This window comes from Myotis lucifugus, unplaced genomic scaffold, assembly GCF_000147115.1.
Source record: "Myotis lucifugus unplaced genomic scaffold, Myoluc2.0 scaffold_141, whole genome shotgun sequence".
In the NCBI taxonomy this organism is placed as follows: Eukaryota; Metazoa; Chordata; class Mammalia; order Chiroptera; family Vespertilionidae; genus Myotis; species Myotis lucifugus.
The window spans coordinates 2,084,335-2,097,719 of record NW_005871189.1 but is presented as its reverse complement, the minus strand read 5'-3'; the positions used below and the strand labels follow the sequence as shown (position 1 = coordinate 2,097,719).

General features: G+C 42.3%; 1 protein-coding gene across 1 annotated transcript; it reads right to left on the bottom strand.

Annotated features, from left to right (window-relative positions):
* Window positions 1-4,342: 4,342 nt before the first annotated feature.
* On the bottom strand, window positions 4,343-9,027 carry PIP (prolactin induced protein). The gene is made up of 4 exons (XM_006094738.3): window positions 8,901-9,027; window positions 6,819-6,924; window positions 4,902-5,016; window positions 4,343-4,577 (listed from the first exon to the last, which is right to left on the bottom strand). Exons 1-4 carry the CDS (start codon window positions 8,993-8,995, stop codon window positions 4,453-4,455), a joined length of 441 nt encoding a protein of 146 aa, XP_006094800.1. The 5' UTR covers window positions 8,996-9,027; the 3' UTR covers window positions 4,343-4,452.
* Between the last annotated feature and the right edge of the window lie 4,358 nt (window positions 9,028-13,385).

Here is a 13,385-nt window from a genome sequence, read left to right as displayed (position 1 = left end):
AGCCAATTACTTAACTTCTCTCTGCTTCAGTTTTTCCACCCATAAGATGGGGAAAATGGTACTACTGCCTCAGAGGATCATGTTATGTACTCCTTTTTATAATCAGGGCAATACAATGTAGCTGCCCATACAACAGCAAGATGCCTTTCACCTATATGGAAAGTATGGTCACTGGTGCATGCAGCATCCTGGATTGTGAGAGAATGCAGGCTGAGTTGAAGGACTCCCTCTCCCCCTGTGCATGAATTTCGTGTACCGGGCCTCTGGTATTTATTTATGGGTTTAAATTATAGTTGTCATACAATATTATATTAGTTTCAGATGTACAACATAGTGTTTCAAAATTTATTTACTTCATGAAGCATTCGCCATCATAAGGCTATTAATTATGTGTCACCATACATAGAAATCTTACCATTGCAACAACATGGATGGACCAAGAGAGTATTATGCCAAGTGAAATAAATTGGACATCTTGACATTACAGTATATTAGACTAAATAAAATATATTGGCAAATTAATTTCATCTGTTTCTTTTAGCTTTTTAAAATGTGGCTATCAGAAAATTCAATATCACACATGTAACTTAAAATATATTTTTCTATTTTTATTGGCCAGTGCTATAAGCAATCAAAAATTCTAGCTTCAGTCTAACTGATTTTGCTCAGTGGATAGAGCATCGGCCCATGAACTGAAGGGTCCCGGCTTCAATTCCTGTCAAGGGCACATACCAGTTACAGGCTTGGGGCACATGTGGGAGGCAACCAATTGATGTGTCGCTCTCAGATTGATGTTTCTCCCTGTCTTTCCCCCTCCTTTCCACTCTCTCTAAAAATCAATGAGAAAATCTTTGGGTGAGGATTAACAACAACAAAAGAATTCTAGCTACACTGGAGGACAAGCAAACAGTAGGAGAAAATGGTGTGCTCAGAATTAGTGCACAAGCTAAAATTGGCAATTTTGAAATGCTTTTTGTTGGAGATTTTGAGGGTAGGAGGGGAGTATGTTTTTGCAGTCTATAGTGTAGTAGAGTGTGTGTAATGTATGTAGTGTAGCGTATGTGTATGTAATGTATGTAGTGTCTGTGTAGTGTATTATGTATGTAGTGTGGTGTGTAGTATAGTGTGTGTTATGTGTAGTCCAGTGTCTGTGTGGCATGTATGTAGTGTAGTGTATAGTGTGTGTGCAGCGTGTGGTATCTGTGTAGTGTGTGTATGTTGTGTGTAGTGTGTAGTGTGTGCCGCCATATATGTGTGTGCATATATGTGTAGTGTAGTGTATGTATAGTGTAGTGTGTGTAGTCCCCATGTTCATTGCAGTGTTATTTAAAATAGCTAAGATAAGGAAAACAACCTAAGTGTCCATCATTGGATGAATGGTTAAAGAAGATATGAGATATGTAATGTATTATAGTGTAGTGTGTGTAGTGTAGAGTGTGCAATATTTGGGTAGAGGGTGTATGTAGTTTAATATGTAGTGTGTATGTAGTCCAGTATGTGTATGTGTATGTGTAGTGTGTGTGTCCTGTGTAGTGTAGTGTGTGTAGTGTAGTGTGTGTGTACTGTGTAGTATAGTGCAATGTCTGTGTAGTGTGTATGTAATAGTATGTAGTGTGTGTAGTGCAGTGTGTGTGTAGTGCAGTGTGTGTGTAGTGTATTGTGTGTGTAGGGTGTAGTATAGTGCAATGTCTGTGTAGTGTAGTGTGTATGTAGTGTAGTATATAGTGTAGTGTGTGTAGTAGTGCAGTGTGTGTGTAGTGTAGTGTGTGTAGTGTAGGAACAAGGGCCCTCTTATGTGTTAGGCTACCTGTGTGGTTCAAACTTGAGCTCTGCCATTCTCTGGCTATGCACAAATTACTCATCTCCTCTCATCTCATTTTTCTCATAAAGAAAGTAAAAATAGAATTTACTCATTTATTGTCTATCCCCCATGAAGAATATAAACTTTATAAGGATGAAAAATTCCTGATTCTCTTTGGTAAAACCAAATACCTAAAGCAGGTAATGGTCCAGTAGGCACTTGATAGATTTTTATTGAATGAATACATACTTAATGCATGTGTTTTTTAAAATTTCTTTATTAAGTTATTACATATGTGTCCTTATCCCCACATTACCCCCTATGCCCCCCACTCATGCCCTCACAATGCATGTGGTTTTAATAATTGTACTTATTTATTTATTTATTTATTTATTCATTCATTCATTATTGACACTATTACAGATGTCCCTTATTTCTCCCCCTTTACCCACCTCAGATCAGCCTTGCCCCCCTCACTCTGGTCATCACTGCCCTATTGTCTGTGTCCATTGGCTATGCATATAGTATATTCTTTGATCAATCTTTTCACCAGCTTTAGCCTATCTAATAAAGAGGGAATATGCTAATTGACCCTCACACAGTTGCAAAGATGGCGGAGCCCACAGCCAATAAGGAGGGAATATGCTAATTGACTGCCACTCTCTCAAAGTTGGCGGTGTCCACAGCCACAAGATGCCTGGCAGGGGAAGGCAGTTGTGGGTGATCAGGCCAGCAGGGGAGGGCAGTTAGGGGTGACCAGGCCTGCAGGGGAGGGCAGTTAAGGGCGACCAGGCCTGCAGGGGAGGACAGTTAGGGGTGACCAGGCCAGCAGGAGAGGGTAGTTAGGGGTGACCAGGCTGGCAGGGGAGGGCAGTTGGGGGTGACTGGGCTGGCAGGGGAGGGCAGCTGGGGGTGATCAGGCTGGCAGGGGAGCAGTTAGGTGTCAATCAGGCTGGCAGGGGAGTGGTTAGGGAGTGATTAGGCTGGCAGGCAGAAGCAGTTAGGGGCAATCAGGCAGGCAGTCAGGCAAGCGGTTGGGAGCCAGCAGTCCTGGATTGTGAGAGGGATGTTCCCCGAGGGTCCCAGGTTGGAGAGGGTGCAGGCTGGGATGAGGAATACCCCCTCCCCCAGTGTACAAATTTCATGCACCGGGCCTCTAGTTGTGATATAATTGACATAAAACATTTTGTAAGGTTAAGGTGTATTATGAGTTGATTTGATACACTTATATGTTCCAAAAGGCTTATCACCAAAGGGTTAGCTAACACCTTCATCACTTCACATAATTACCATTTGTTTTTTGTGGTGAGAACATTTAAGATTTATTCTCTTAGCAACTTTGAAGTATACAATACAGTACTGTTAATTGTAGTCACCATGCTGTACATTAGATCCCTAGAACCTGTGCATCTCATAACTGGAAGTTTATACCCTCTGATCAACATTTCCCCAGTTCCCCTGCAACCCAGCCCAGTAATGACTCTACTCTATTTATAAGAGTTCAGCTTTTGTAGATTTCATTTATAATTGATATCCCCTAGTATTTGCCCTTCTCTGTCTTAGTTCACTTAGCATAACACCCTCAAGTTTCACCCATGTTACAAATGGAAGGATTTCCTTCTCTCTCATGGCTAAATAATATTCCAATGTGTATATAAACTAGTATATGGTTGTTTTTAATAGGGCACATGATAAAGCATATAACAAGAATATCAGTGTATTTTTGTCACATGTTAGGCATACAATCAATGTTACCATTCTATTTAACATATCAAGTGAACTCTCCCAATGACTGTTTTCCTGCTCTGGATCTGATTCCCATTTAAGATCAGTGGTCTAGAGGATATGCCCCACCTTCTTGCCTTACAAACTGATTGTGTGCTGTCCCCTTGTCAGTCTCCTCTCTGGGCCACCTGGTTTGCTCTTAATTCTGCCCAATATCAAAGAGCTTACCTGCCTTGAACATGCTTTGGGGTTTTGGTGCCTACTATTCTATTTGCCAGAAAGCCCTCTGCTCACGTTGTGCCCATGACCCTGGCTCATATTTCCTCTCAGGAAGCACTGTCTGGCCCTCTTTGGTGGGGCTCCACAGGGCCCCCTCTGCTCTTCAGCTTACTGTGCATCCTGTGCTGCCCAATCTCCCTGAGCAGCACTTAGTTCATCATTTTTCACCAGTTGAAAAGAAGCAACAACATAGAATTGGATACAGACCCTGTCACTGACTACTATACTAGTATGCAGCTGACTCCCATCTCCTATGATCTGAAGGGGCTCCTAGACAGTAGCAGGTGAAGGAGCAGGGGAGCTTGGACGCTGGTCCAGTTTCTGCCCCTCACTTACTATGAGTTTTAGGACCACACTTTCCCACTCTGAATGGCCCCACTCTTCTCCATCTGCCTTCTCTCCCTCTTCATGGGCAGTGAGAATCCATAAGATCACCTCAGCAAAGGCTCTTTGAAGGAAAGAAGTTCTAGAAATTCTGGGTACTCTGAAGCTCCTCTGGGAGAGATTTGGGCAGGAAGACACAACAGAACACAGAGAAGCCTGTGAGAAGTTTATTTTACAGATCACAACACACACCCAACCAAGTTCCTTAGAGGAAACCACCTTGGGGTGTGGTAGGGGGCAGTGAGACAAGGCTTCCAGTAAGATCAGGCCACAGGTAGCAATCTCAAGAGACTAAAACGGTTTGCTTTGATGGGTATCACTGCCATATCGTTAGGGCAGATATTAAATTCACGAATGATGTCAACCACTGCTGCAATTCTTACAGTACCTGAAAGGGACAGGGACAAAGATCATAGCTTAACACTCTCATCCCCAGGGTCCTACCTTTTCTACCAGTATCAGACACCTCCCTAACTGGGACCCAGCTTCCTCAAATCGTTTACAAATGAATCTCCCTTATTAGCTTTTCTCACACAACCCCTCACCTTTTGAACTTGGGCATGGTCTCCATTTACTCTGCTTGTCTTTCTCCTTCTCCCCCTCCCCCCTCCATCCTTCTGCCTTGGGCTCTGTGCCAGATCCGTAACCACGTTTCTCTTTGGTTTCCCCTCCCTGGCGGGTAGTTCTTCCCTTGGATGACTCCTCTACTTACTGTTGACCTGAAAGTCCCAGAAGAAGGTTCTTGGGAAGTCCTCGCACAGACAGGCAGTGTATTTGTAGTTAAAAGGTCCATCAACTGGAGAGCTGCTTAGCAGATAAGTTTTAATCTGTGAAGAAGAAGTTGGAGAGAGATGACCCAGTGTTAGTATGGGAAGTAGGAAAGGGAGAGAAAGACAAGTGAGGGTCAAGGAAGAGGAGGAGGGTTAGGGGGCAAAGAGGAGGGGTGGAGGTGGGGAGAGGCATGGAGGGACTCCATTTTTGTAGAATCATTTCAGGAGCTGAAGTCAAGGTTAGAAGATTTTCTGTCCTCATGTCCTCCTATTCCTGCATCAGCATGTGGGTGTATGGTTCGGGAGGGTGGAGGTGAGTGAATCACAGAGTCAGGAGCACTCATCCGGGCAGCAGTTCATCTGGGGGAGTGGGGGTCAGGCTTGCCTTGGTTCATAGCCAGGGCTCCAGGAATTGGCCTGTGGGTGCAAGCCTGACTGCTGGGCTGTGAAAGCCAAAACCAGGCCTTATTGCCAGAACCATGACCAAGTCCCAGCTCTGCTCCTCTCAAACTCTGGAATCTTTAGTAAGTAGAGAATCCCTTGGTTGACTTAAGGTACTTAAGCTTGAAGGTAAACTTTCTTTTTTCTTTCCTAACTTGAGCATGCTGTACAGCAAGCATGTCAAACTCACGGCCCATGGGCCGCATGCCTCATTTATTTGGTCTGTGTTAGCCTTTGAGTTTGACATGCTTGCTGTACAGCTTAAGATCCCAAAGTGCTGCATATGTGTTTCAGCAGAGTCAGGTTAATGTTCTAGCTCATGGTCAGAACAGGGGTTTAAACCTGGGGACCATAGATTCAAGGAGTCTGTGAAGTGAATAGAATTCAGTGAGTTTGTGAAAATAAATTATATGTTTATTTTCCTAAGTTCCCATCAAAATTGAGCATTCCTTCTGCCGTGAATGCCACCAACTATCCACAGTGGCATTAGAAGCGAGTGATTTTTATCACAAGGAGAAACAGATTTGTTCATGCTACATTAGAGATTTATATATCTCAAAAGAGTGCCTGCCCCCATGGCTACCCTGAACACAGGGGCGGAGGTTATCACCAGGCTGCGTGGTCATGGCTGGGGCTGGTTGCCTGTCTCCTGATACCTGCCCAGGTAACTGGCAACTCTGCACCAAATAGCCCATCAGCCCCAAATAGTGAGTTCAAGTGTTCTCACCATTGCAATTTTACTTAAAAATACTTCGGAGATCCTGGTGTTTCTTTTTTTTTTAAATATATTTTATTGATTTTTTACAGAGAGGAAGGGAGAGAGATAGAGAGTTAGAAACATCGATGAGAGAGAAACATCGATCAGCTGCCTCCTGCACATCTCCTACTGGGGATGTGCCCGCAACCCAGGTACATGCCCTTGGCCGGAATTGAACCTGGGACCTTTCAGTCCGCAGGCCGACGCTCTATCCACTGAGCCAAACCGGTTTCGGCCCTGGTGTTTCTTTAAAGAAGGCTAACCTTGCCTTGTTTATCTTTTTATTACATTTATAACAATATATCTTCATGATTCAGAACTTTCAATACTTGTATAATTAAAACAAAAAATAAGGACCCATTGGATATGTGTGATTTGTTGTCAAAGACCATTGCACAGTTGAAGGTACTTAATCAGGCTAAGCAACCACAACCATCACATAGGTAATCTTTATAAATTAAATTTAACTATTCTGTTGTGAATGTATTGCCTTTGCAGCTAATGTATAGATAAAGAAACATGTATTACTGTATCACACATTTATTTTTAATAATTTTATCACTGCCCTTTAATCTGGTAGTTTCCCTATGTTATCCAATGCATTTTACTTAATTAAGTTGGATTTTGTTCATTTTACTCCCACCCCAGGGCTTCTACTTACCACCATACATTCTCTCAATTCTGTTTCAACTCTAAGTGTTGCAGAGACTTCTTCATTTGCTGTTGTTGTTCGGGGCAATTGAAAGTCCATTTTGATCAACTGTCGACTGGTTTTGGGAAGACAAAAGCAGGTAGAGAGCAGAGATCAATCCATAAGAGAGGGGGAACAATGAGCAGGGTCAAGGGACCAGGGAAGGTTCAAGGAGAAGGAGATGGTCAACTGCTGAGATCAGAATTCCCTGGGAAGTTTTGATTTTTTTGGTTAGTTTGGCTATTTGTACTGATTTAGTTTTGCTTAATAAAGCAACTTGGACACTTTATTTAAAACTGAGTATCTACTTCTCTTCCACTGACAAAAAAACACACACAAACAAACAAATAAACAAAAAACCAATGAAAGTACAGTATCACATACCATTTCCTAATAAAACTCTATAGGTTCTGCTGATTGTCCACTGACAGGGAGGGCTCATGTCATAATAAAATTAGTATTAAATTTCATATTAACGAATCATAAACACTTCAGTGCACTGGAAGTGAGACCTTTCTTGAAGATCCTCCTTCTTTGGTTCTTGGTGGGGTCTAGGATTTGTACTTAGTACTTAGTTCTGTAGGGGATTTGGACACAATGCCATATTGGAAACTACAGCTTCCACCTTACATTCAGGCCACACACCACAATCTGCTGGGGAAAAGGACATGGAGACAAAGAGAATAGTCAACTGTTTCCCTTCAGTCAGTGAGGAGGGGGTTCAGGACCAGCAGAGTTGCTTTATCTTTCCCAGAAACTCCTGCCAAAGCTCCTTCAGTGTTGGGTGAGACAGGAGGGAATTCATTTTCTTGGCCTCCAGTACTTCCCAGCCCCATTTTCCTAGGGGAAAGCATCAGATTCCAGAGAGATTCCATTTCTTGTGCCAGCTGCTCTAGCACTCAGTACACAGGGAAGGGGCATGCATCCTTCAGTTTCTTCAGAATTCCTCCCATTTGTAATTGTATTTAAGATTGACAGGATGACCAGCACAGCTAGAGAGACTAATCACCCCAGTTTGCCTGACAGCGAGGGGTTTGCTGGGAGGCGCTTTCAGTGCTAAAACCAAGATATTCATGGGCAAGCTTGGATGGTTGGTCACCCTAGTAGCACAGCTTATCAACAACTTGCTGCCCCCCAGGGCTAAGTGGAGTGACATCCTGTATCTGAACTGTCCCCACTCAGGGTTTCTTAGATACCCACCCACCTCCATTACATCAGCTTGTCAAAACCCTGGCAGGTTTCCTCCAGGGAAGCATCTGGTCCTTCCACAGAGGGTACAACCAGAATCACAATCCAGAAACTCTACATCCCAAACCCTTTTCCTGTAGGGAAAAATCCCTAGATCTGATGAGCATCCATGCTTCTCCCTCCAAATTGTCCCATTTCCTACTTCATTTTGTGTGCCCCAATTTTCCTGTTTCCTTCAAACATGTGCCCTTAATGAGTTGGCTTCTGAACCCATGCTCCCAGGTCCCAGTGGGAGACAAGGGGTGGAGTGGGGAGTCATGGGCAAGTGGTCCTCACATTTGTCTTCAGGCTTAAGCATAGAAAGAATGTCCAAAGTGCTGGGCAAGCTCAACCTTGGACTGTGGGGCCAAGGATCAGTGTCCAGGGCTTCTGATCATTCAGTGAGTTCTGCCAAAGGTGCCCAAAGCTATTGTTGGAACTCACAGTCCTGCTAAACCCTCTCTTCTAGGAGGCAAGGTGTGAGAAGGTGAAGTTCACTGAGCAGAAATCTAATAAAGGTATAGACTATGGACAACATGTAGTCCAGAACCTTAGAGAAAGAATGATTGTTAATTACAGCCTACATGTGCACTGGGAGCCTTATTTCCATGGGCAACTTAGAAGCACCCAGGGGAAATGTGAGGGGAATTGATGGGGTTCCTAAGAAGAGAGAGGTGGGATTGGTATGAGTTCATGAGAGCTCCCAGGATTAGATCTCTGGGAAGTTGAAAAAGTTTTCAGGAAAGGATATGTAGATTTCTAGGATAAGAGAAAAGCCCTCCCCTCAAAAGATTTTTTTGTAAGAAGGAGAAAGGCTTGGCTCACGTGTCTTCCTGAGCTTTGTTGATCCCCAGCTGCAGACAGAGAACCAGGAGCAGGGCGGCATGGCTGGCCCTAAGCAGGAGCTGAAGAGAGAACATGCTGGAAGAGACAGAATCTGATGCCCCAGAGAAGTAGGGTTCAGGTGCCCAGCACACTCTTTATATACAGATCAAGGGAGTGGGAGAGCTGCCATGCAGACTCACGTGACTAATCACCCTATCACCCTTTTCACTCTTGATCTTTCCTTGTTGAGCTAGTTTGTTTTTCTATGGAAAAAGTCAACATTCACGACAGCATTAGAGTCTGGGAGAGAAGTTAGATAATCCTTCTTCAGTTTCTCAGTACTAGAGTTTCTCAGAATGTCCACGACCTCAAGATACACGGATCTTTCCTCGCTTGCAGAAGTGGTTTCTTATCCCTCATCGTTATACACCTGTCTATCCAGCTGTATGTAGCCTTAGCTTCAGTCCTTCCTCCCCTACTCTCTGGAGGCAAGAGAACTCAGCTATGGAAGCAGATTTCAGATCATAGCTCTAGGACACATTTGCTTGATTCCCTTATACTAATTCAAGAGGATATGCTAAAAATGTGTTAGGGAGGTAGGGTGACCAAGGCTTCCCTAAGAGTCACAACCAACCATGCAGGGAAACTAGAGATGAGCTTCTCTGGATGATGGAGAACTGAGGCCATAGCACTGGGTGACACAAATATTTGTGTGATTAAATCCTTTTTTATTTCATAGATAATGGCAATGTCCTTCAGATGCCAAGATCCCCAACTACCGAAAGTCCCCAGTACAGGGCAATACCATGACTTGAGACAGTTCCTGTAAATAGTTGGCATTCCCAAATCAGACTTCCCAACACTCAGTAGTTTGGTTATTTAACTACTGACATGACCACTTTTTTGCACTTGTCTCACAGCACAAGGCACACAGCAAGACTCACAATGAGGTTTCCCTCCTTTAGAAGAGAACCCAAACTGTGACCAGAAGATTTCTCTGACCCAGGAATTTCTCTCCCTGGAATGCGGGGGGGTGGTGGGGGGGAGAGGGGGTGATTCAATCTTGCTGACACTGGCATTGTGATATTTATCTTTAATCAGTTAAATCTATTCCTTAACCTTTGATGTGTGACATTGTAAAATTTGTTCCTGTTCTTTGCATGGCAGATGGCAGGCTGGGAAGATCCTCTCTGGTATGGATGTGGAAAATCAGAGTTCTGGGAGTTACATATGTATGTTGCCATAGGCACGATTCAGAATTAAAATTTAGATGTATGCTTCTTTCTAAATTGCTCTGCTGCTTATTCTACTCCTGCACTTTCCTCCTCATTCCTTTGAACTTGACATAATTCATGTCATTCCTCGTTTATAACCGGCTATTCTTGTGATCATTTACTTTCTTCTTTGTTTCTATTCCATGAACTCAAGAACGATGCTTTCATTTCACCCCACCCTGGTCACAATGGCCCCTTTTTATAAACATTCTTCCACTTTGTAATTTTCTTTACACCTGCTCTTTTGCTTACTTAGTTGAATAATTTCCATCAGCGGGACATGCTAGCTGAGATTAATGAAGAAGTAAGGTGAAAGAATTTAGGAAGCATTCACATGGGAAAATCCAGGAAGGGCTCTTTGCTGGGCTTGAACTCCCTTTGCAGGCACAGCCCCACTCTTGAGGATGTACCTCCAACATATTCCCAATGAAGCAGTGCCCCCAAAGGAGCAGATGATAGTGGGTTGAGAGAATCTATTGAGGGTAAAGAGGCTCTTCTCCCATAGGCCAGTGTGAACTGCAATATTCAGAGCCTTCAATGTATACAATAAATCCTAGGTACTATGCAGGTCATGGCTAGTGTGGTGGTTAATTTTATGTGTCAACCTGGATAGACAATGGTACCTATTTTTTGGTAAAACACCAGTCTAAAGGCATCATTCTAAAGGTATTTTTAAATCAATAGACATTGAGTAAAGCTGATAACCCTCATAATGTTGGCAGGTCTCATCCAATCAGTTGGAACCCTTAAGAGAAAGGACTGAGGGGAAGAAGAAATTCTGCTGCCAGAATGCCTTCAGATTTCAAACTTTCCAGTCTCCACTATTATGTGAGTCAATTCCTGTTGGTTGAGTTTCTCTTTCGAGAACCCTAATATAGCTGGTGTTTGTTAAGGGACAATAAATGTTGAAAAAGTTGGAATTCATATTGGTTGAAAGCATATTTGAAACCCTGGAGTGAATTCAGGTTCTAAACCCATGATATGGCAGGTGTTTCAGATGGGCAGATGGAAAGGTCAAATGGGGACTGGAGACGAGACGCCATCTGGACACATTGTGCTGAATCTTAGAATGTTTCAGTGACACTTCAATAGGCAGTAAAGTCCTGGGATAGAAGACAGATTATTGCCTATTGAACATAATTTTGAGAGACACTATATAATGATATTTGCATCTATTTAGTTTAGAAATTGTTATTTAAGTGCTGGTCATGTATTGATCAAAGATGTCATGAAAAATAATAGCCGTGGAATAATGGAACATGGTAAGGATGGCTTAAGGGCCAGTATGAATGACCATACTTTTTGTTTTTTACTCTATCATGTATGTTTGATTTTAGGACTTTTGAGTATATTGGCCTTATTTAAATATTTGCAGACATTGGTTAAATAATTCTGATTTAAACAACAATGGATATTATTCTAGAAAGTGGTGTGGTTTGAGGGCTAAAAAACCAATAAATCACTGCAACATCTTCAACTACTACCCAAACTGCATAGAAGATCTGTATGGAGATGAACAGTATCAGGCAAACCTTGCAGCCACGTGTTTTATTATACATTTTCACTGGGTTTAGCCTCACGTCAGGAACTAGGCAAATCCACCAGGCAAAAATCCATGTGTCCCAACTCTGTTTTGCAGTTCACACAGAGGTGTCAATATTCATGGGGCTGAATGTATCTGAAAAGATCAATATTTCAGAGGTAAGATAGGATTGAAGTAGCTGTAGATGGTATGTAGGAATGCTTTCAGAATGTTATTTATGACAAAAATTTGAGGATAATAATATCTTCTTTCCCATATTATTATTTAGAAAACCAATCTAGCAGATGGCACCTAGAAACAAATATTGTGATTTCCTTTAAGTAAGGAAGAAGATTACTATGTTTGAGCAGAATGGCTCAGTTGGTTATCATCCCATGCACCTAAAGGTTGCTGGTTTGATTCCTGCTCAGAGCACATACCTGATTTGTGGGTTTGATCCCCAGTTGGGAAGCGTATGGAGGCAATTGATCTCTCTCTCTCTCTCTCTCTCTCTCTCTCTCTCTCTCTCTCTCTCTCTTTCTCTCTCTCTCTCCCTCCTTCCCTCTCCCCCTCTCCCTTTCCCTCTCTCTCTCCCTCTCTTTTTCCCTCTTCTCCTCCTCTTCCTTCCTCTCTCTAAACATGTCCTTGGGTAAGCATTAAAAGAAAACGACTACTAGGTTTAAGAAACCAAATAGAGGTTGATAAAATCAGATTGTAAACAACCCAGGAGGCTTATGGAAAAGACGTAAGAGGAAGGGATTAAAGATAAAGGAGAAACTTGCATAGGCTATATTTACAAAGAGAAAGGTGATCCTAGCGATGATAGGGCTCATGAGAAAGGAATATAGGAATGATAAAAAAAGTGAGTTATACAAGCCAACACACATTGAGTACATAAATGTGAATAACACTGTGCTAAAGATTTTACATGTATTAACAGAATCTTCAAAAAACCCAAATGAAGTAGGTTGCCATTTTTGCCCCATTTTAAGAATGAGGAAATGGAGGCAAGTAGTAGATAAATATATTGAGCCCAGGTCACATAGTCAATAATGGTGGAGCCAACTTTGGATCCCAGTTTTGTGGAATCTGAAATTTTTGTTTTATAATACTGGGAACTTCTTTCAGAAATAGAATACAAACTTAAAAATATGAAATACAGATACAGGACATTGGTAGAGGCTGTGAGGGGTCTGGAGGTTCATGTCATTAACTTTATGGTGAATATAGCTTTGGATGAAGCCAGAATTTGAATAGTTTGTTTCTAGATCCTGAACTTTTAACTACTCCACTGCCTATTGGTGAGGACAAGGGCCATTAAGGCCTGCCCAAACTCTAATAGAGAGTCCCAAAGTGAGTAAATAAGAGACATACTATAAGCATACATTTTGTTTTCTCTGACCATTCTAGGGTGTTTCTCCACCCTAAGGTCAATATGAACAATCTCAGCATTTTTCTTTTTAATTTTTTAAAATTCTTTGTTAGTTAAGATATTACAAATGTGTCCTTATCCCCCTCCATTAATCCCCATCAGCATTTTTCTTTTCTTCTATTTACTTATCCAGTCCATTCAGATAATCCACTCTATAAATATTGATTGAGCACCTACCATTACAAAGAGGTTTTAGGTGATGACTATGCAGAGATGAATATAGATGTATATGAGAAGAGGCAGCCAAAATGTCACCA

What these genes read in the sequence shown, in the direction of transcription:
- PIP (XM_006094738.3), bottom strand. Translation starts at nt 8,995, where the DNA reads ATGTTCTCTCTTCAGCTCCTGCTTAGGGCCAGCCATGCCGCCCTGCTC. An exon ending in AACAAAGCTCAGGAAGACAC is followed by an intron (nt 6,925 to 8,900) that starts GTGAGCCAAGCC and finishes TCCCAAAACCAG; the next exon opens with TCGACAGTTGATCAAAATGG. An exon ending in CTGGGACTTTCAGGTCAACA is followed by an intron (nt 4,578 to 4,901) that starts GTAAGTAGAGGA and finishes TGTCCCTTTCAG; the next exon opens with GTACTGTAAGAATTGCAGCA.